Source organism: Toxorhynchites rutilus, chromosome 2 (assembly GCF_029784135.1).
Source record: "Toxorhynchites rutilus septentrionalis strain SRP chromosome 2, ASM2978413v1, whole genome shotgun sequence".
Taxonomy (NCBI): Eukaryota; Metazoa; Arthropoda; class Insecta; order Diptera; family Culicidae; genus Toxorhynchites; species Toxorhynchites rutilus.
The window spans coordinates 278,573,495-278,596,240 of record NC_073745.1 but is presented as its reverse complement, the minus strand read 5'-3'; the positions used below and the strand labels follow the sequence as shown (position 1 = coordinate 278,596,240).

At 36.8% G+C, this 22,746-nt stretch overlaps 1 protein-coding gene across 3 annotated transcripts in view; it reads right to left on the bottom strand.

The window, feature by feature from the left end:
* Positions 1 to 22,746, bottom strand: part of LOC129768435 (uncharacterized) — a 622,376-nt gene that overhangs the window by 129,150 nt on the left and 470,480 nt on the right. For all 3 annotated transcript variants that reach the window (XR_008741679.1, XM_055770090.1, XM_055770091.1), the window contains one exon: positions 7,023 to 7,141. Coding sequence is in view for 2 of the 3 variants with exons in the window: in XM_055770090.1 (XP_055626065.1) it covers positions 7,023 to 7,141 (119 nt within the window). In the remaining variant the exon portion in view is untranslated. The remainder of the gene's footprint in view (positions 1 to 7,022; positions 7,142 to 22,746) is intronic.

Here is a 22,746-nt window from a genome sequence, read left to right as displayed (position 1 = left end):
ATGACTGTTTTCAAAAATTCTTAACTTTGAACTATTAGACCGATTCAGATGATCGACATATCAAATTAAAGCCAATCTTTTCCTGTCTTTTTTTCAAAACATACATGGTGATTTTTCGGACCACCCCAAAATAGAAATGGTCACCCTACTGAAAAAATAAAAAAATACGGGTCTAATGTTTTGCGATAAAGAACAAAACTACCACTTTTCACGAAAATCTGAGAACCACTATATCGGTTTGGTTTGGCGGTATATATAAACTCGATTATATATGATTCGATTATGTAAAGCTAGCTGACCCGGCAAACGTTGTTCTGCCATATAATTTATTTCTGGAGAATATTTTTAGTTAGCAAAAAATAACGAATAGATTTCAAGAGTGTTTGTATGTAATCGTCCAGATCTGTAAAATTGACCCAAATGATGATTTTCACTGCGAAACATACATATGCGTACCTCTCATCATTTTTATTTTAAATATCCTTATTTTATATATAAAGAAACGCTTAGTTTTTTTTCTAATCATCATAAATATTTTCCAAAGTAATCTATCATTGTAATTTGGGTGAAGATAAACTCACAAAATATATGGATGGCGTAGATCTGATCAGCCGTTCTCCCGCGATGATATTGTGCACGTACGTGGGAAAATCCTTCTGTGTATATAAAGATTTAGGACTCCATTGTATACAGTATGAAAAAAAAAGTTTTTTTTTAATTCAATTATGAATCATTTAAAAAAAAACAACTTTTCAACATTAAAGTGAAATTTGAAGGGCTTTTATAAGTACTGTTGGTTAAAAATCGCGATTTTTGATGATTTTGATTTTTTTTTTTTTTTTTTATATCTGTATTATAGTGATTTTCAACTCATTTGGCTGGTTCGTCGCTTTTACTTCCATTTTTTTTTTGGAAGAATGTCGGGAGTGAGAATTGAACTCGTGACCTTCAGCGTGAGAGGCATGGATGTTACCACTACGCCAGATCGCCTCCTCATGATTTTGATTGAATTTTCATCAGGAATTGTTTATATCGATATTGTAGCGAAATAAAGAGTGATAGAAGTTGATCGTTAAAGAACAAATTGTAGAGAGGATAGAGAGCTTTAATTTAATGGATAGAAACAATCAAGTTTAGTATGAATTTTTGGGACAAAAATTGATAATTACAAGTTAAAAAAAACTTTAAAATTTTCCACTTCCAAAATGTTATTTTAATCCACTAATTTAGATGTTCCACTATTATATCCTGTACTAAATTTTCTCTTCTTTCAAATGAAAGCAACAGCATCGGATTACGTTGCGTAATTTTCAATGTAGAGTTAGCTCGACCCAACAGAGTCCGAAACAAAGAAAGAGTTCTATAATTCTGTCATCGTTGAAATCCGAACATATGCGTGGAAGGATTTTTTTCGTGAAATATAACCGTCCATCACCTACTGAGAGATTTTGGAAAAAATATTTGTTTTATATGAGAAAGGTTCATACCATAATTGGGACACTTACCCTAATATATGACAAAAAAATTATGAAAAAATGTTCTGTATCTCGATACCTCCCTAACTCGATGGTTTCATTGGATATCGAGATAGGGAGAGTTGACTGTAGATGAAAATAGTATTTTCTCCTGTCCAATGTTTTCTGTCCGAATCATTGTTAGTAGGGGTTTGTAATAACTTTATTGCCAGCTGATGTATATTAAGTATCCTATGGCCATGAGTGTTCTTGAGAAGTTCATGTAGCTGTAGTGAATTGATCGCATTGGGTGCTAAATTCTGCTAATGTTAATGGACATGTGCATTCGAGTGAGTGAAGCGAGTCTAAATCAACAGCAAATTGAATTCATTAATTGCATTTTTTTACATAACCAAACAACTTGCTGGATATTATGACATCCTGGACCACAATTATATAAATTGTTAGTAGCAAGACCTACACGATAAAAACGTGATTTGAGCACGAATTGATTGGGCAACATACAATACAATAACTGATTAACACTTTCGTCGCCCAGAGCGGTTCAGTCGAGTTTCTTGCGGGGCCCAAATTCAACTGTCGGTGTGCTAGAGGAATAAGCGGGCAACGATAATAATGGATTCGGGTTCGATTCAGGACTACTTTTCTGTTGAATCCGAATGAAATCAACCGAAAGCTTTTAAAAATAATGTTTCAGCCAATTTTACAGTGTTGCCAAAGATTATAAAAAATGAAATTAAACAGAACGTACTTGCTCCCATATACAGGGTTTTCCAACTTTAAATTCCGAAAGTAAATTGAAATAAAACACACTTAGAATTCGAATTTCGATGAAACTTTTATTTCAAATTGAAGTTTGGTTTATGCCATTATATTTGAAATACAACATCATTCAAATGTCCACCTAGGGATTCCTCGCACACCTTGATCCATAACAGGTAATTTTCGATGACTTTTCGGCACATATGGGGCGGTATCTCGGTCATAACTTCACGAATGTTGTCTTTCAAATGTTCAAGAGTTTGCGGAGAGTTGGCATAGACACGGTCATTCGCATAACCCCACAAAAAAAGTCTAGCGGGTTCAAATCGCATGATCTGGACGGCCAATTGGCATCACCAAAACGCGAAATTATGCGTCCCTCAAATTTCGTTCGCAATATGGCCATGTTCGGTCGTGTTGTGTGGCACGTGGCGCCGTCCTGCTGAAACCACATGTCATCCGTATTCATATCTTCAATTTGTGGCAAAAAAAAATCGGTTAACATGCGGCTATAGCGCTCACCATTCACAGTTACCGTCTCGCCGTCCTCATTTTCAAAGAAATACGGCCCGATGACTCCACCAGACCATAATGCGCACCAAACAGTGACTTTTGGCGGATGCAATGGCCTCTCAACAATCACGTGTGGATTTTCTGAGCCCCATATACGGAAATTTTGGGTGTTCACATAGCCACCGAGCTCGAAATGTGCCTCATCGCTGAAGAAAATTTGATGCAAAAATTTAGCATTTTGCTGCTGTTGTTCGTTCACCCAATCGACGTATGCCCGACGCATTCACCACGCTCTAATTTTTGTACCAGTTGGACTTTATATGAACGTAGGTTCAAGTCCAAATGCAAAATTCGCCACAATGATGTGTTTGACAAGCCCAATTGCTGAGCACGCCGTGGAATCGAAACATTCGGGTCATCCTCCACACTGGCAAAAACAGCAGCAATATTTTCGGCCGAACGCATATTACGATGATGCACAGGTCTCACAATATCCGCTACGGATCCAGCTTGTTCGAATTTACGCACTACATTAGCGATTGTGTACTCTGTAGGCCGTCCATGACGACCAAAATCCGTCCGTAATGCTCGAAAAACATTTGCCGGTTTTTCATCATTTTTATAGTATAATTTAACAAAATTAACACGTTGTGCGATGCTAAAACGATCCATATTGTAAAATGGCAGACATTCAACTAACGATAAGACGCTTTGGTTGACAGCTATGTCAAACGGTTGTCAGCGCAGGGCTGTATACTTTCGGAAGCGCGAAATGGAAAACCCTGTATTATATTCGAAGACGATGAATAACTACAATTTTATTGTAGAATATGGAATATTCTGTTCAATCAATTGCGAAGATTCTGTGAGTATATCATACCAAGAACATATGTCACTTTTCTGGGAAAATAATCGTCATAAACTACATCACATTTGGCAACTCCGACTTTTCACGTGATTCGTTTTCATTGTTCTTTGCGCTTGGTAGATGAAAAGCTGAAAGAAGAAGCAAGTTGTAAGTTTTTTTCTGACAATGAGAATTATTATTTGCGCAACTCGGATAGGCCTCTGTTTATTCCAAAAAGTCCAAAATGACGCACATGTGGTTTTTTTCTTCTTAAAAATGTTCTCCGGACGGCGTAATAATAAATCTGAAAGCGAGCGATGTTGCACAACCCTACGGATAAACATGCATACATACTAGGTCATGCTAAATAAAACCGTTTAAAAGTATAGTATAAAAACTATATTTTTATGTTTCTGTTTAATGGTATATAGTTATGGACATTACCATCACCGCTGAATGCAACGTCAACAACACGTGGGCTCTTCTCCTGTTTCATCACGGCAACAGCACCGACGAAGAAGCCGACGTGGCATTCCTGGCAACAGCGTGGACAATCTTGCTGTCAGCGAAACGGACACGGTTTCCCTGAACCAGCAGGATAGATGACACCGCACATCAACCAACGGCAACGGATACCTGACGCAGCAATTGGATGGATGTGCCCTGTAGCCAGTTAGGGAGTTAGGTTCAAAAAATTAGGCAGTCATATTTTAGTGTTCAAGTCGACAAGACGTCGCGAGTGTAATTCCAAAAGTAAAAGTTAAATAAAATTATTTTTTTATCATCCCCGTATGGGATAGATCATTTCTATATAATGGCAACATATGTCGCAATAACGATTTTGAGTAACATGCGTTTGAAAACATTTGATGAATCGTTACATTTTTCATAGAGTGACCCGCCTATATAAAAATCATAGACATAGTCTTATATCAAAAGGCCAAACGACGTCATATATAGAACCAAAGCCGGCTGGAATTCAAGGCTGTTTTACACGACCACGCTGTCCATATAGCTACTCGTGCTGTTGTATAAGTGTTTCCTAAGAGTAAAAAGGGGAACATAAACTGAATCTTTCTCCGTCTAGGCTGTGTATGTGGCAAAGTACGCGAAAAGTTTTCTTAACTAACTTCAAGACATATTGAGAAAAACTGAAATTTAAACTTCTTCCTGTGACCAGATACATTGTAAGCTTCGAGTAATCTTAAATTTGCCGGATAGGTCATCTGAACACATATAGAAATCATGAATTACACAAAACATACCATTTAATGAAATTATTCTTTTACTGACAGTGACTACAGAGAATATTGACAATCCAGTCGAGTTGAACATCTTTGATCAACGATAATACAGAAAAATCCATTCATGATATCAAATTCAATCAAATCAAAACCATATCCTCCTGACGGCTCCGACCTATATGGATTCCATATATTCCGACTTGTTCTTTTGAAAAAGTTCAAACATTTATCCCATTGTGCAAAACCATCGACTCAATGAATAATCCAATTTTTTTCAATAGGAAACTTCTGCTCCGTTTCACAACATTGTTATCATCTATCTGGTGCTTCCCCAAACATGAAATTACAACGGATTAATAATCTTTCTTTGTGGCCTCGAAGCCACGCATTCCATTGTTCCCAGAGCAGTCCCCCCGATGATGGAAACAGATAATGAAAAAGGATAATACTTTTTGCTTTCTTCCCCACCCTAAACGTACCGACACTTGGGAGGGCACCAGCAAATGAAAAACGCCAGCCCCAAGCAATACGTTCTAGTTTGGCGAATAGTTTCTGGCGACGACAGATCCCAGCATCTGACGAAATCGACGAGAAATTTAAACTTCTATTCCCTGCAGTAAGAATTGCACTCTTCGAGCAAGAACTTTTGTTCGGGAAACTTTTGCAGCAAACTATTAATTCGAACCCGCTTCTTCGATCAAACTTTGATAGATGGAAATGAAGTGTTTTATTTGTGTTCACAGTAATGGTGGCCGGTGCATTGGCTCTTTTCAATGGGTTTGAATGGGAAAAAACACACATCACACATAAAGATGCAAGTATTTTTCTAGATAAGAGGAGAATGGTGACCCCATGGTGGAAGAACACAAGCAGAATAAATTCAGCTGTCGTTTTCTCAACCAACACGTTCCGGTGGGCGAAAGTAATACAGTTTTATTTAAACGACCCATTTCGGTCCAGTTCTCTCCTTTATATTTTTCCACGACTAACGTCAACAGTAGGTATGTTTGATCACTCACTATCCCGCTGTCAAGGAGGGTTCACAAGTCATTAGTCGCGCTAATCAGGCAAACATTAATTAATCACATAAACCTCTCGTTAACACCTTTTTTTAATGAACTGTTGAGGGTCTAGCGAAAAACAATTCTATACTGTTTTCATCGAGCCTGGGCTGGGCTTCGAGACTATAATAATTTGAACTTTCCATTCTCGAATGATTTTCATTATTTATTCTTTAATATTGGTAGTAGCATCTCAAAAACATTCCATTTTAGAATCCAGTTTTCTTCACATTGTTTGAAAAAAAATGTCAATGATTTTAGATCAACCCTTACAACAAATCAGTCGTGATAAAAACTGAAATATGATAATGCAACTTAAAATTTGGGTTAACGACAATCTTATACACAGAGCTTTAAAAATTCGGTGAAGTTCGAGTCGAAGTTTGTTTTTTTTATTCATTTGGATTGGAATTCCTCACAAGGCACGGCTTGTGCTGCATCCAAATTTTAGTAGTTTGGGTCCATTCGGTTCATATGTAACCATTGCAGAAGCAACATTTCACTGCCAAGTTATTGTTACCTCGTTGGAACTGAGGATTGATTATATACTCATATTGTTTGACGCACATGTCAATGAAAGAGTCACAAGCATTTATGCCTTCAAGCGTTTAACCGTTAGCCCTAAATCGAATGGCAGTAGGATTCATCATCATCTTGCTCTTCGGTCGTATAATTCAGTTGGCCGCTTCCGGATGATTTTACGATCCATTTACGTCTCCAACATTCTGATTCTTTTCGAATTGATGTTCGCTGTGGGAATTCGAAGAACGATCAATTTGATAAAGGATATAAAATCGGACAAGTCAAACAAATTGTTATGAATAAGTTGCAAGGCGAGAGATGGACATGGCGAAAATTAAATTATTATTGTGATAAATTGATTACTTCACACTCATAGAGCCAACTGTTAAATCGTCTGTGAAAAATAAACGAATGACAGCATTTGATGAGAAGCTTCTGGATTATTTACCACAAGAGAAATAATATAGCATAAACCCGTACCTTCGACTCAAAACGTCAATTCGTCCACAACAAAAAAAAAACGGAACCGCAAATTTCCATAACTCGTTTCCGGGCCCAGGCTTATCGGCACGATAAAGCTAGTAAAAATGAACCTTACCAAAATTCCACAAATCCTTGATGTATCAGCAGTGCCATAAAGTCCCCGGTTAGATCGTCCCGCTCCCCCGTCAGCAGCAGGATACCGTCGAACGATTCCGGTCGGAATTCGATGTGCAGCTGAAAATAAAAAAAAGCAAAGTGTGAGAATGAAACGGAAATAAAATAGAAATAAAAAAAACAATCGCCGTCATCGCTATCATCATGGCCGTTGCGTGTGAGGAGTGGAGAGTGGTGGGGAATGTACTAAGGCTGAGAATAAACATTTTCAGCCCCTGAGGTTTTACCTTAATTTCATCCAACACGGTTTTTTTTCCTCGGCTCTGGTTTTATATCGCACCCCATTCTATGGGGCGCATAGTTGAGGCAAAATTTTACTGCCATCCAATGCGGTGTTTCCTAAATTCCCGACACACTGGTGATTAATTTAAATTTATTATTGTCCGAAACGAAGGGGTAGAAAAACAACGAACTAGCGAATGAACCTGGTTGTATTCTTTTTAAAATTACGTGTTTTTTCCAGTTTGCGTACACCGAATGAAAGTGTGGAACGTATCGTATGGAAAGTATGCTAGCTCAGCTCGCAATGCGACAAAAATGGCAGGAAACTGTTTCATTGTTATTATTTTAATAGTTTTGTTTTTCAGGTGAAATTTTTGCTTTGGCACAATTTAGCTGTGTTTTTGAGGTTTTTTTTGTAGCCCTGGAAAACTGTGAATCCAAACAGATGTACACAGTGTCCTACATATTTCCATACTTTTTTTTTGAGTTAGTTTTAGTTGTATCGATGAGTGTTCGAATGTGATGAATAATACATAATATGTATACTTAATATGGGAATGCTGTTGGAATACATTTATGAGTCGACCGACGGAATATTGTTACTCTTACTAGCAATAAAAATCGCTTTGTTGATTATGAGACTAAAGTGATAAATATTCGATATTAAAATGAGTCAGTTATTTACTATAATACTTGATAACTATGAATTCCACACCAAATTAGCAGGAAAACAACTTTTTATGACTCGACCATCTCCGATTTGTTATACTAGAACTACCGATAGTTTTTATATACATACAAGCTAACCCGGCAAACTTCGTCCCGCCCAAAATTTATTTTTCGTTATCACATCCACGTTTTCTTACTAAGCGCACGTTCGTGGGCCAATCACTGAACTGTTCATTGATGGCTCTTCTAATCTACCATTTAAAATTATATTTTACTATAAAATTTCAGTGCTTCTACTAAAACTCGACATTATAATATCAGATTTTTTCAGACACAATTCTCGTGCAATATTTTTCATCCACTTGCAAATAACATGTTTTCCCTTTACATGGAATAAATGTTTGATACAGAAAATATGGTAGAATGAAGACAGCCCTGAATCGGACAATTCCTTTCTCGAGTTTTGCTCTTATCAACACATTCGGCGACCCATTTTTATTAATATGGATAGAAGACGATATATGAGTGCGTTTTATCACATTAAAATCCATTTCCACTTTCGAACGAAGATCAATTTCGTTACCGCAAACATCAAATGGACTAACAACGCTTGTCAATATGTAATTGTAGAACACATGCGAATTGAATTTTCCGAATTTTCCCATTTCCCTTCAGAGTTTTCCGAAAATTTTCAATTGTCGTGTTTGATTGGAATATGTTTGGTTAAAATATGTGCATTATTTTTTTGTGGCCCCTCTCCTTTCCAGAGGAGGAAGAGGTGTAATACCATCATAGAAACATTTCTCGTACCCACTTCTCACATCCCAAATTTGGCTCCATTTGCTTGATCACTTCTCGAGATATACAGAAGTTTGTTTTTCATTTGTATGGGAGCGTCCCTTCAGAGAGGGGGGAGAAGTGTCGAACTACCATAAAAACGTATATCGATCCCTAAAACCTCTATATGCTAAGTTTGATTTCATTTGTTTGATTAGTTCTCGAGTTGTTTAGCACCCTTTCACCCCCTCCTCTCCCCTGGTGTTTTATTGATATGATGAACGAATAATGTTCCGGTTATGTGAATATTGCGCTGCAGTGTGTTGATTATTCGAATTTTCCGATGCTAAGTTATGGTAAAAAGTGTATTACTGTGCTAACCGCGTGAATCGACTGTATGTGAAGTGAATAAAATCGCTCAGTGCGAAAATTCTGAGTTAGCTTTGTATTTCAGTTTCTTTTTTTTATTAATAGTAATAAGTAATATATATATATATATATATATATATATATATATATTTATATATATATATATATATATATATATATATATATATATATATATATATATATATATATATATATATATATAAGTTAACAACGTACCACCCTAGCCCCTGTAATACATCCGATCTCACAACAGACCAGACGAACTCCATCAGAACAGCCAACGCAGTATCAACGCCATAAGCTTCCCATAGAGCCGATTCCATGAATTGAAAACCATTCACCATAAGTGCAATCCGTTTACGACCGGAACATAAACTACAGCCGAGCCAGCAAACGCTGCCTCGTCACGAACAAGGAACTCATTGATAAGCGCAAGGAACCATATGCGCAGGATCGTAAATCAACCGAAGCAATAAACCGAACAGCAACATAAGCAACGAAGCGATAGAACCCCCGGACACTCAACATGCGCGCCAGCATAAGGATCATCTCACTCAACACATGAGTGAAAGAAGAGAAGAACACGTGTGGGTAGTTTCGTAGCATAGGAAATGTAAAACAGAATCTAGCTTAGCTTGTAGGGACAGTTTAGAAATAAAGTCAGTCTAGTTTAAACCTCCGAAAAGTGTAGTTGTTCTCCTTTTTAAAAAGATCGTTCCCGTCTCTAAACATATAATTGGCGCAGTCGAACAGGCGTCGTGTTTTGGTGAATCTATCAATTCATTGAGTGAAAATCAGTTGAATTTGAAAAGTGTTCAGGCTACGTGTTTAACGCTCTAAGACTAAGCGAATACTAGTTTGCGAGGTGAATACAGAAGCAGCCAAAATTACGACGACCGGACCAAATGAATTCCAGCGGATACGGAACACATCCTTTTCTTAATGTAAGTAACAAATAGCTAAAAAACTAGTAGTAACAAAATATTAAACCACAAGTGTTTGAATAACTTTACCAAACGAAAATTGTTTTTGTTTCAATAATTTTACCAAGCGAAAGATTCATTCAGTGTCTCAATAATTTTATAAAGGGAAAGTGTTGATTATTCTCAGAACAGCAATGGAAAACCGATTTCCAAATATTGCGAACGTAGAAAATCAGAGCAACGAAGATGAAGAGAGAAGGGCCGTAGAAACAGCGCAAATGTTTCAGCAGGCCGAAACAATCTTAAAATCTATGCAAACTCCGCAAGCTATTCGAGAGCTTCCGAATTTCGACGGAAATCCTGTAAAGCTCCATAGCTTTATTCGTTCAGTCGAAAATCTGATTCCATTTTTAACGGCATTGGAAAATACACCCTTTCATAGTGTGTGGCTCCAATCAATTCGAGCAAAAGTTATTGGCGACGCAGACCAAGCCCTGGAAATCTATGGAACTCCACTAGATTGGGATAGTATTAAAGAAAACCTGATCGCTTATTATAACGATAAAAGGGATAGCGTAACATTGACGCGCGAATTATTTCAATTACAGCAAGTAAACACTGTTGAGGAATTTTTCGGACGTGTACAAAATATTTTGTCGCTCTTAATAAACCATACAAACATTTCGACAGATAACGAAAAAGTGCGAATTGACAGGATAAATACACACAAAGAAAATGCTCTACAAGTATTTCTTTCTGGATTGAAGGAACCGATAGGCGGGAATGTGAGGGCAAGAAGACCATCCACGATCAAAGCGGCATTTGACGTTTGCATCGAAGAGAGAAATTTTCAATCAAAAACAGGACTGAAATCCCCAATATTCGTTCCTCCGCCTAAGTACGGGAACTTAAATCCTAGATTTCAACCATCAACCTCTAGAATGATGCCCGCACATCAACCAAGAAACTATAACTTTAATAAACCAAGAATACCAATACCAAATAGAAACGTTTGGGCTCTAAAATCATACCCGGTACCACAACCAAAACAAGTACCTATGGAAGTAGATCGATCAATCCGATCTAGACAAGTAGACTACATGAATCGACCTAATTCAAGAAACCAGAGAATAAATTATCCTCCTATACACCCGCAACAGAATAACCGTAACTTTTTTCAACAAACTGGACCACCAAGATTTCACGTAGAAGAATTACATAACGCAGTGGATGAATCATTCGATCCATACTACTATTACTATCCACAGCCATATCAATATTACGATCATAATATAAATTACGATAAAACTATCGAAAAAACGGAACAGTTGACCATAGAACCACCATCGCAAAACACTCCGGTAGAAAAATCCGCTTTAGTAGATAATCTAAATTTTCATATGGGCACCAAAGAAGACCCGATAACATGAACTTCATACCGTACTTGAGATTGAAAACCCTAGAAGGATTCGACCTAAAATTACTCATCGACACAGGAGCCAATAAAAATTATTTGAGCCCCAGACTTGTAAAACAATCTTCAAAATTACCGTCTCCAACATTGGTCACAAATATTTCTGGAAAACATTTGATTGATAGCTACGTTGAATTTAACCCATTCCCTGATATTATCAAATCCAAATTTGTTTTTCACGTTTTCGAGTTTCATAAATTCTTTGATGGCTTAATCGGATATGAAACTCTACAGGAGATAGGAGCAATCATTGACACTAAAAACAATACACTGAACGTTGCAAACAAAACATACAAAATGTACAGAAAATATCCAGAAATTATTTCACAAGAAATTCCCAGACAAACGATCTTGAATATCGAAATCCCAGTTTCTACGAAAAATGGAGATTTCTTAATTGAAAGCGATTTCGAAATTTCACCTAATTTAATCATATGTGCTGGACTCTATCACGCACATGAAAGTAAAGCTTTTGTAGCGATAGAAAACAGAGCAAAAGTATCACAGCTGCTCAGTTTAAACTCCCCTTTCGAAATAGAATCAAATAATTTCGAACAATTGAAATCTAGTACAGACTTAAACCACATAAATGATAACGTACCCATCAGTAACAGATATAGGAAACTAATTGACCAATTAAGATTAGGTCATTTGAATTCAGAAGAGAAAGCTCAACTAATAAAGGTCATAAACGAACACCAATCAGTATTTTACATCGACGGCGAATCACTTTCAAACACTTCAGAAGTTACACATTCAATACACACAAAAGACGAATTACCAGTATACCAGAAAAGCTATCGTTATCCTCACTGCCATAGGGAGGAAGTTAGCAATCAGATTCGAAAGATGTTGAAAGAAGGCATAATTAGACCTTCTATTTCCCCATGGAACTCTCCAATATGGGTTGTTCCAAAGAAGAAAGATGCCTCAGGCTTACAAAAATGAAGAATTGTAGTGGATTACAGGAAATTAAATGCCAAAACTGTGGACGATAAATTTCCAATACCAAATATCACAGACATCCTAGATAAATTAGGACGAAGCACATATTTTTCAACACTGGATCTCGCATCCGGTTTTCATCAAATCGGTATGAATAAGAAAGACATCCAAAAAACAGCCTTCTCCACAGACGAAGGGCATTACGAATATTTGCGGATGCCGTTTGGACTAAAAAACGCTCCAGCGACATTTCAGAGGCTCATGAACTCCGTTCTCAAAGGTCTTGTCGGATCCGTTTGCCTTGTGTATATGGACGATATTATCGTTTACAGCACGAGCCTGCAAGAACATTACGTTAATCTGAACAAAGTATTCAATGCTTTAGAAAATGCTAGCCTAAAAGTGCAACTAGACAAAAGTTTTTTCTTGCAAAAAGAAGTCAGCTTTTTAGGACATATCGTCAACGAAGATGGAGTTAAGCCGAATCCAGACAAGATAGACGCAATAAAGAATTGGCCCGCTCCAAGAACTGAAAAAGATATCAAATCCTTCTTGGGAACGCTAGGCTACTACAGAAGGTTTATTAAAGATTTCAGTCGAATAACTAAACCTCTTACTCAATGTCTGAGAAAAGACGAAAAAATCGAACACACACAACAGTTCTTAGACTGTTTTGAGAAATGTAAACAAATATTAACTAGTACTTCCGTGCTACAATATCCAGACTTCGAAAAACCATTTCACTTAACCACAGACGCATCACAACATTCAATCGGTGCTGTTTTATCACAGGGACCGATAGGAAAAGACAGGCCAATTGCCTTTGCCTCAAGAACACTGAATAGAAGTGAAGAAAAATATTCGACGATAGAGAAAGAGCTACTTGCCATTTATTGGGCAACTAAATACTTTCGCCCTTACCTCTTTGGAAAGAAATTTACATTATTTACAGATCATAAACCTTTAACCGGAGCTATGAATCTCAAAGATCCTTCTACGAAAATAGCAAAATGGATGATAGCCTTGCTAGATTATTCATATGACATCCAATACAAGGCTGGTAAGCAAAACGTTGTTGCAGATGGTCTATCTAGAATACCACAAGAAATTAATGCAAATGAAGAGGAAGACACATCTTCCGATATGGCTACACAACATTCAGCAGATACAGACGACTCAGAATTTATACCATGCACCGAGAAACCAGTAAACTCCTTTTCTAATCAAATAATTTTAAATATTAGCACTAACGAAGACGAAAAATTTGAACAAATTTTTCCTAAAGTGTTTCGACATACAATAACGAAACATATTTACGGCGTTCCACTTCTTATTAGAATTCTCAAAACAAAAATAGATTTTTCCCGAACAAATTGCATCTACTGCCCAGAAAAATGAATCAATACCATACAGATTGTATACAAAAACTACTTCAGCAGAGTAAAAACGTTCAAAATTTTTATTTCCCAAAAACTTCTAGTCGACTTGAAAACTTCTGAGGAGCAGAACGAAGTAATAGAAACTATTCACTCTAGAGCTCATAGAGGAATTGAAGAAAATTTAGCCGAAATTAAAAGAAATTACTACTTCCCAAACACGAAAAAGATCATTCGACAGTTCATTTCAGTATGCGAAACGTGTCAAAAAGCAAAATACGAACGTCACCCATACAAAATCCTTTTTTCACAAACCCCCATACCCAAAAAACCGTTGGATATTGTCCATGTAGATATTTATATTTCCCAACCGAATATCTTTCTTACGGCAGTCGATAAACTCTCTAGATACGGGACGATGATACCAATTAAATCAAGATCAATACCCGATATTAGAAACGGCATAACAAAACTAATTACAATGTACGGATGCCCTAAATTAATAGTTTGTGATAACGAACCATCACTCAAATCCGCAGAAATCCGAGGTATGCTTCTTGATCTTGGAACAGACATGTATTTCACTGCATCGAATAAAAGTGAAATGAATGGTATCGTCGAGAGATTCCATTCAACAATAAGTGAAATCTACAGATGTATTCAAGACAAATACATAGACGTTACAAAAAAGGAACTATTTAGAATTTCCCTTGCACATTATAATAAAACCATTCATTCCAGCACAAATCTCAAACCAGCTGAAATCTTCTTTGGAATCAAAGAGGGCGAAGAACGACCTTTAAATATGGACGAAATCATAACAAATAGGGACAAAATTTATGACGAAGCGATTGTGCGCTTGAAAGCAAAAAAAAAATGGATCTTGACTACCATAACAAAACCCGCGAAACAGAACCGGTACTCGAACCCAACGAAGAAATCTACGTTGCAAGACAGGCTATAAAAAGCAAGACGAAAGACCCATTTAAAAAAACTAAAGTATTGACGAATAGAAGGAAGACGTTCATCGACTCAAAGAAAAGAAAACTTCACAAGACAAAAATTAAACGACGTCGAAAAACATAAAAAAAAATCTACAAAACAAATAAGAAATACTAGACTAAGATTAATCTTCAATAATAACATATTTCTAATTTTAGGTACACACAAATACAAATCGATGGAACATCCATTCTACAAACAACATTACGAAAAAAAATAATGAATATTCTTATATTTTAGGTACATCTACCTAACAACCGCTACTATAACAATAACGGACCTCAATAGACATGCTGGAATAATAGCATTTAAAGAGAAGGAAACAAAAATCGTCAATTCTCATCACTTGCACATCCACAAGGTTGACTTGGAGAAATTTCAAAGGAATATCGGAATGTTGAATTATACTTTGAAGCTTCTCGAGGAAAACGAACAAACAGCCAAATTCCAAGACGTACTTAACGCACAAATGTCTAGCCTTTTAGAAACATTTTCCAGACTGAACCCAGTCAAACGCCCAAAACGAGGAATTTTCAACCCATTAGGAAGCGTAATTAAATCTATAACCGGTAATTTAGATGACAACGATTTGAAAGATATCAAACAAGCCCTTGAACAAACAGACAACAGGATAAATAAATTAATAAAAAATAACGAAAAACAAATCATCATCAATAAAGAATTCGAAAGTAAACTAAACTTAGTGATCTCAAAGATAAACTATCAACAAAGAGATATTATACATGAAATACGAAAATATAGGAACCATGAAAACAAGTGTAAAGACCCTCATGTTAGACAGAACATTCAAAATACACTATTCAACATGAAAGTGCTTGAAAATAAACTAAAAGATATTTTCGAATCTGTTCAATTTGCCAGGTTAGGAATTCTATCAAAAGCAATCCTTAATCCAAACGAAACAAAATATTTTTTAGATGCATTAGAAAATCAAAACATTAAGCTGTCCAACTTAGACCAGGTTTACGAATATTTAGGAATTCAAGTTTTGCACAACAATTCAAACATAATTTTTGTTATCAAAGTTCCATTATTTTTGTCAGGAAATTATCATTACGTTAGGTACGAAAGCTTGCCCCACAACAACAAAATCATTTCTTCAGACTATCGTATTGCTGTTACAAGTGAATCGGCAACTCTCGTCACAAAAGAACCCTGCGAAATTATCGAACAATACCGGGTCTGCCATCGGAAGACCTTAATCAACATTACAGAAAATGGATGCATTCATAACGCACTTTCCGAACACAATTCTGAATGTTCATATACAAGTTACAACGGGCCTATGCAGATAAAACAAATCAACGAAAACACTCTATTAATTTTAAATGCCATTCAACCAGTCACACTCAACTCTAGCTGCGATATCGGAAGCAGAAAAGTCACAGGTAATCTACTGATCAACTTCCAAGATTGCAAAGTAAAAGTCAATAACGACACATATGACGCTGAAACCACCACCGATCATGATCAGATAACTCTCATCTCAACCATTGGGCTAACTATCAAAGAAACAGAATTTATTGAACAACCTGACATCAACCAACTGCACACATTGCATATTACCAACCGAGAACATATCGATGAGATACAGAGCAATCATACAGCCTTTGAAAACACAACAATCGGAGGATTCTCCTTACTCACAGTAATCATATGCAGTCTAGGAGTGTGGATCCTTTTGTCATCACGAAGAAACAATTCATCAAAAATAGAGGTAAATCTGGAAAACGTAGAATAATTCCAACTACAATCTTACTTCAGAAGAAATGGCACTTCGAACCAGTCGGAGATTCGGGACGAATCTCACTTAGGGAGGGAGAAGTTAACAACGTACCACCCTAGCCCCTGTAATACATCCGATCTCACAACAGGCCACACGAACTCCATCAGAACAGCCAACGCAGTATCAACGCCATAAGCTTCCCATAGAGCCGATTCCATGAATTGAAAACCATTCACCATAAGTGCAATCCGTTTACGACCGGAACATAAACTACAGCCGAGCCAGCAAACGCTGCCTCGTCACGAACAAGGAACTCATTGATAAGCGCAAGGAACCATATGCGCAGGATCGTAAATCAACCGAAGCAATAAACCGAACAGCAACATAAGCAACGAAGCGATAGAACCCCCGGACACTCAACATGCGCGCCAGCATAAGGATCATCTCACTCAACACATGAGTGAAAGAAGAGAAGAACACGTGTGGGTAGTTTCGTAGCATAGGAAATGTAAAACAGAATCTAGCTTAGCTTGTAGGGACAGTTTAGAAATAAAGTCAGTCTAGTTTAAACCTCCGAAAAGTGTAGTTGTTCTCCTTTTTAAAAAGATCGTTCCCGTCTCTAAACATATAATTTATATATATATATATATATATATATATATATATATATATATATATATATATATATATATATATATATATATATATATATATATATATATATATATATATATATATATATATATATAGTAATATATTACTATATATATATATTACATAGTAAGCTGCGTGTGTGAAATGCTTACGTTTCGAGTGGTATTTAGCAAAATATTTGGAAATTAGTTGAAATCGAATTTTTGCAGTGATTGTATCACCATGCCCTAACAGATGGACTGTTGTTTCTTATGTATATAAGTGTTTTTGTGTTGAGCGCATGATACCAGATGGTAGAGGTGATGTCTTTCTCTGGAGAAAGGAGTGGAAGCTTTCTCGGAGAGAATATGAGAAAGAGAGGAACAGCACAGGGTGTACCATGCAATGGAAGATAAGTAGTAATAAAAAAACGTTTACGTTTATTAAAAAAATAAAATTAAAATTTAAAATCACAAATCATATGGTTCAATTTAACGGAATATATCGTTAGTATGATTGGTTTTGGAGGGGTTCTCTCGATTGCCTTCTCGGGTGTCCCGAGAATGGCTCTTCGCCGTCACAATTAGATATCTAATCGCAATGCCGCAGAGTTGTCTTTCGGTGACCTGAGGGAGAGTTGTCAGGAGAGCTCCTCTGGGATCAATCGAACTGGCGCAAAAGCGAACGCGCGATGAATAACGAAAAATTTCACCGGGACGTGTGTTTCCGGAGAAGTTTTTTTCGGTGACCTTCTTAGGTTTCCCAAAGATATCTCACCGTCACCGCGAATGAAGTTCGATACAGAGTACAATTGTTTCTATGGAAGTTTTCTCAGTGACCTTCTCAGGTTTACCAAAAAAAAAACGAAACATTTCGTCGGGACGATTACCTTTAGATGAGCTCCGGCGATTACCTTGTCAGGTTTCCCACTGCTAACTTTTCGTCGACGCGTTTTAATTTTACAGGTTTTCCCTCTCAGGATACCCAAAGATAATCTTTGCCGCGTGTTGAGATTTTTGTTCGCAAATGAGATTTTCAGATTTTTGTTTCGTGGAGTGGTCGATAGTTAGCGTTTACATAATCACATCACCTACCACAGTGAATCCTGATTCTTACCTCTGCCCACTAACAACTATCCCTGTCATGATAATCGCTAGGGAACCACGCTATAGAGGCGACCCTTCTGGCTTTCGGGTGGCGATTATCATACTAACATTCCTTCCCTTCCCCTGGTGACTGAAAGGACGTGGCCGGCGTCGTTATTGACCATTTAAAGCTCAAATCACCAAAAATTGAACAACGAGAATGATTTGCTAGTCCCAAGCGTCATTCTGTGTGTTCTTTGTGCAATCTGGTTGGTTCAGGTCAATCACGGAGAGCAACTACGAATTGTACAGTCTACCCAAACTCAAGCTCAAGCTTTCCCCCCCTCCTCTCTCTCCTCTTTAGAGAGTTATAGAGGAGAAAGGAGTGTCAAACCACCATAAAAACATTTATTGTTCCCTAAAACCTCCATATGCCAAATTTGGTTCCGTTTGCTTGATTAGTTCTTGAATTATTCAGAAATGTGTGCTTTGTTTGTATGACAGTATACCCCCCTCCCTTCGAAAAGTGGGGAGGAGTATCTATTCACCATAGAAACGTTTCGTCTACCCTAAAACCTTCGCATGCCAAATTTGGCTCCATTTGCTTGATTAGTTTTCGAGTGATGCTGAAATTTGTCTTTCATTTATATGGTAGCTCCTCCTTATAGAGGGGGGGGGGGGGGGTTGGAGTGTTCTCATAGAAGCCTCGATCTTTTTTGGCGAGAAACTCTAGTAATCGATTTTCACAACATCCTCTTGATCCCACATTTTATCAATTTCTTGCAATGCGTAAAAAGGTGGTTATCGTTTCGTGGCAGGTTTGGATTATATGGTGGATGCTTTGCAACTTCCCAATCAAACTACCGGAGTTTCAGGTGAGTCACTACAGACGTGTGTGGTCTTGCGTTGTCCTTATGGAACACAACACTCTTTCTGTTGGCCAATTCTGGCCGTTTTTGGACCATCGCTTGCTTCAAACTGTCCAGTTATTGACAGTAGAGATCTGAATTTAGTGTTGGGCCATAATACCAATCCGGGTAACAAACGTCATCATGTGAAATATTAAGTTAAGTTTACCAATTTTTGAACCATTGGAAGAACTGAATTAAGAAACTTTTTTTTGAACAGTTATTGTTCTACATCAAGTTTCCGTTAGACACGGACTCTTATATGTATTTCAACAGGCTTCAAACTTGAAAGTTCATTCGCCTGTATACTGTCAACATTTAAGTAGAAACAACAAATATAAATTTTTGGGCGTGTAACTTATTTCGTTCCGTTTTTTAACCATGGCTATTTAGTTAATACTTTTCCCTTTTTTCTGGAAATTTATGTAGTTGAACCAGAATTTTCCATACGCTATTCTCCAAATACATAGTTTTTAATTCGAACAGCAACATGAGGCAGAGCATTGTTATGATAAGGTATTATCGACTCGTGTCTGGTCGCATAATCTGGTCGCAGCTCATAGTGGATCACACCTTTTTGATCCTACCAAATACAGAGTATTACTTTGGCACCGTGGATATTCGTCCTCGGCGTTCCTGGTTGAACGGTATTTACATACGATCTTTTGCCTTTCAGATTGTCGTAATGCAACAATTTTTCGTCCACGGTAACGATTCGGTGCAAAAATACTTTCTTTAGTTTCGCTCAAGCGAAATTCCGGACATGCAAAATCGCAGTTCGACATCTCTTGCTTTCATTTCGTATGGAACATAATTTCTTTTCTTTTGTATGTGTTCTGCAGCTTCGGGTCGTTTGGAAATTGATTGTCGAGTTACTCCTAATGATTCTGCAAGCTCTGTTTGCATTTCACACGAATCTTGATCGAGTAATGCCTCTAGTTCTTCGTTTTCCAACGTTTACGGTTGACCATTTCCAACAAAATCTATCCAATGTTGCAGAGTCATCATTTCGATGCGTTTCAGCAATTTTCTTCCAATAGAAACAGGAAATCAAAACGTCCTGCAAATGGTGCTTGTTTGCAACGAAACTCGATGCTTTCAACGCAGTAAATATCGAACCTTTTGTAGAAACCTCGAAGACTTGTAAACAATATTTTGTTGACAGATGTCGATACTTTATGACTGTTTTTCTGAAAAAAAAATATCTGTGTCTATTCTTCTCATAAAGTTGGTTCCCTATAGAACATTGTTAGACATTTTTTTTAACAATCAATATTTTCGAGTTACATTTTTTTACAATAATTTCGAGTTACATTTTTTACAGTCATATAGAAATTTTTCAATGATTGTCATTCAGGATCGCTCAAAAGTTTAGCTTGGAAATCATCCGGGGTTCTGTTAAATAATACATTTTTAAATGCTGCTATTTTTCATCTCATATTCCATTTTTTGTACACTCCCAGAACCTCTAATTGTCTTTTCCATTAGAAGGGGAGCAAGAATTTTTTCATGAACATGATATAACTTGATTCTTTTGTTCATTTGTTCAATTATTTTGTTCAAAAATATGCAAGTGTAAATAAACCTGCAGTTGAAATACAATTATGTTGGTGTTTTCTAGTGTGCAAACAAAACAAAAGAAAAAAATATACTGAAAACACCAATCCGATGTAACTGAAACGTCCACTTTTGTAAACAATTCAATATATGTGACCATACTCAATTTTACCTATTTATAATTTTGAATGTACTACTATACTATTTTTTCTCTTCTTACATATTACTTCGAAATTTTTGCAAATTGAAAAACTTCGAAGAAAATAATAAAACAAATTGATATTCAATTTACCTATATTTGGCATTCCTGTTTTCGTCGTTGGGTTTAGGCGCCTAGAAGTATATCCTAAGGTGGGCCAACTTGCTAAAACCACTCTTCAGCCATCTTGGAAGTCTACTGTGTTTTGTTTGTAAGCAAAACACAACACACTTGTGCCCAAGCTCGCTCGTGATCAGTCTGTCTATTTCATGCTTCAAAGAAATAATTTCTCTTCTGCCTTCTTCCGTACTGTTTTCGTATACCGCTCACTTAACCAACTTAGTGACGGAACGGCCTCACGTTACGATATACTTCTAGGCGCCTTGATTTACATTACCGATTTGTCTCACGCATGACAGGTATACGATGTTATTTTCAGGAAGTAATTTATCAATGAAAAACGTACATTTGTGTAGAGCTCCAGCTGAATATGAGGCTAATGTGATAGCGTGAAGTGAATATTTGTGAAATCACTTCGAAAAAGACGGATAAAAGTGATATCATGAGAATTTTGGCTCAAATTATCATGCAACCGTGAGTACTTTCAACATTGTTTTGTTTCATTCCATATAGAATGCAAATAATTACGACACGATATTTTGCTTGCCAATACAGATACACTTCGCCTACTGCTCCACCTCTATATGTACCTCATTGATTTGGGTTGCAGAAAACCATTGAAAACACATGTTTTATTGAACAATGCAAATGGTCTAATATAATAAATATAACAAGAAATGACGCTTAATGGTTGCTATAGAGCAGAAATGGCCAAACGGTAGTCCGTGGTCTACCGGTCACTCGCGTAATTATTCCAAGGCGCCCGCCAGCTGGTCTAGGATAGTTACCTCCAAACGCAATGGGTTAAATTTCCCTCCACCTTTTGCCGTGGTCATTTTATAAGGTGTTTATGATAACCTCAATAAGGCTTATTAGTTGTAAGAGTAGATATTTCTTCATTAAAGTTTCCGTTTCAATATTTTCTTTCAGATTGTGAGTTATTTTACATTAACACATCCAGTTGTTCGAACATAACTTTTTTTTTTTTTTGAAATTGTCACTATCAACAAATTCAACAATGTTTTCTCCATGCATATCATTTGTTAAATAACCAGTTGAAAATACTAGAAACGTCCGGTGTAAGGTTTTGAAAACCATTAAAACTATTTTTTTTGGAGAAAACTTCGTCTTTGAAGACTGCGGATCGGAGTTTTAATGAAGTATTGTTATGTTTATTTTGAAACTATGTCGAGTTAGTGAATTAATTATCCAGATTTCTTTCAATAAATATAGTCATGAATAAAACAAAAGTGATGAATGAGGAATTTGAAATTTCTAAAATTAAATATTGGGCCCTATCATGTAATACCAGTTGGTCAGCTGTTATACAGGGTTTTCCATTTCGGGCTTCCGAAAGTATACAGCCCTGCGCTGACAACCGTTTGACATAGCTGTCAACCAAAGCGTCATATCGTTAGTTGAATGTCTGCCATTTTACAATATGGATCGTTTTAGCATCGCACAACGTGTTAATTTTGTTAAATTATACTATAAAAATGATGAAAAACCGGCAAATGTTTTTCGAGCATTCCGGACGGATTTTGGTCGTCATGGACGGCCTACAGAGCACACAATCGCTAATGTAGTGCGTAAATTCGAACAAACTGGATCCGTAGCGAATATTGTGAAACCTTTGCA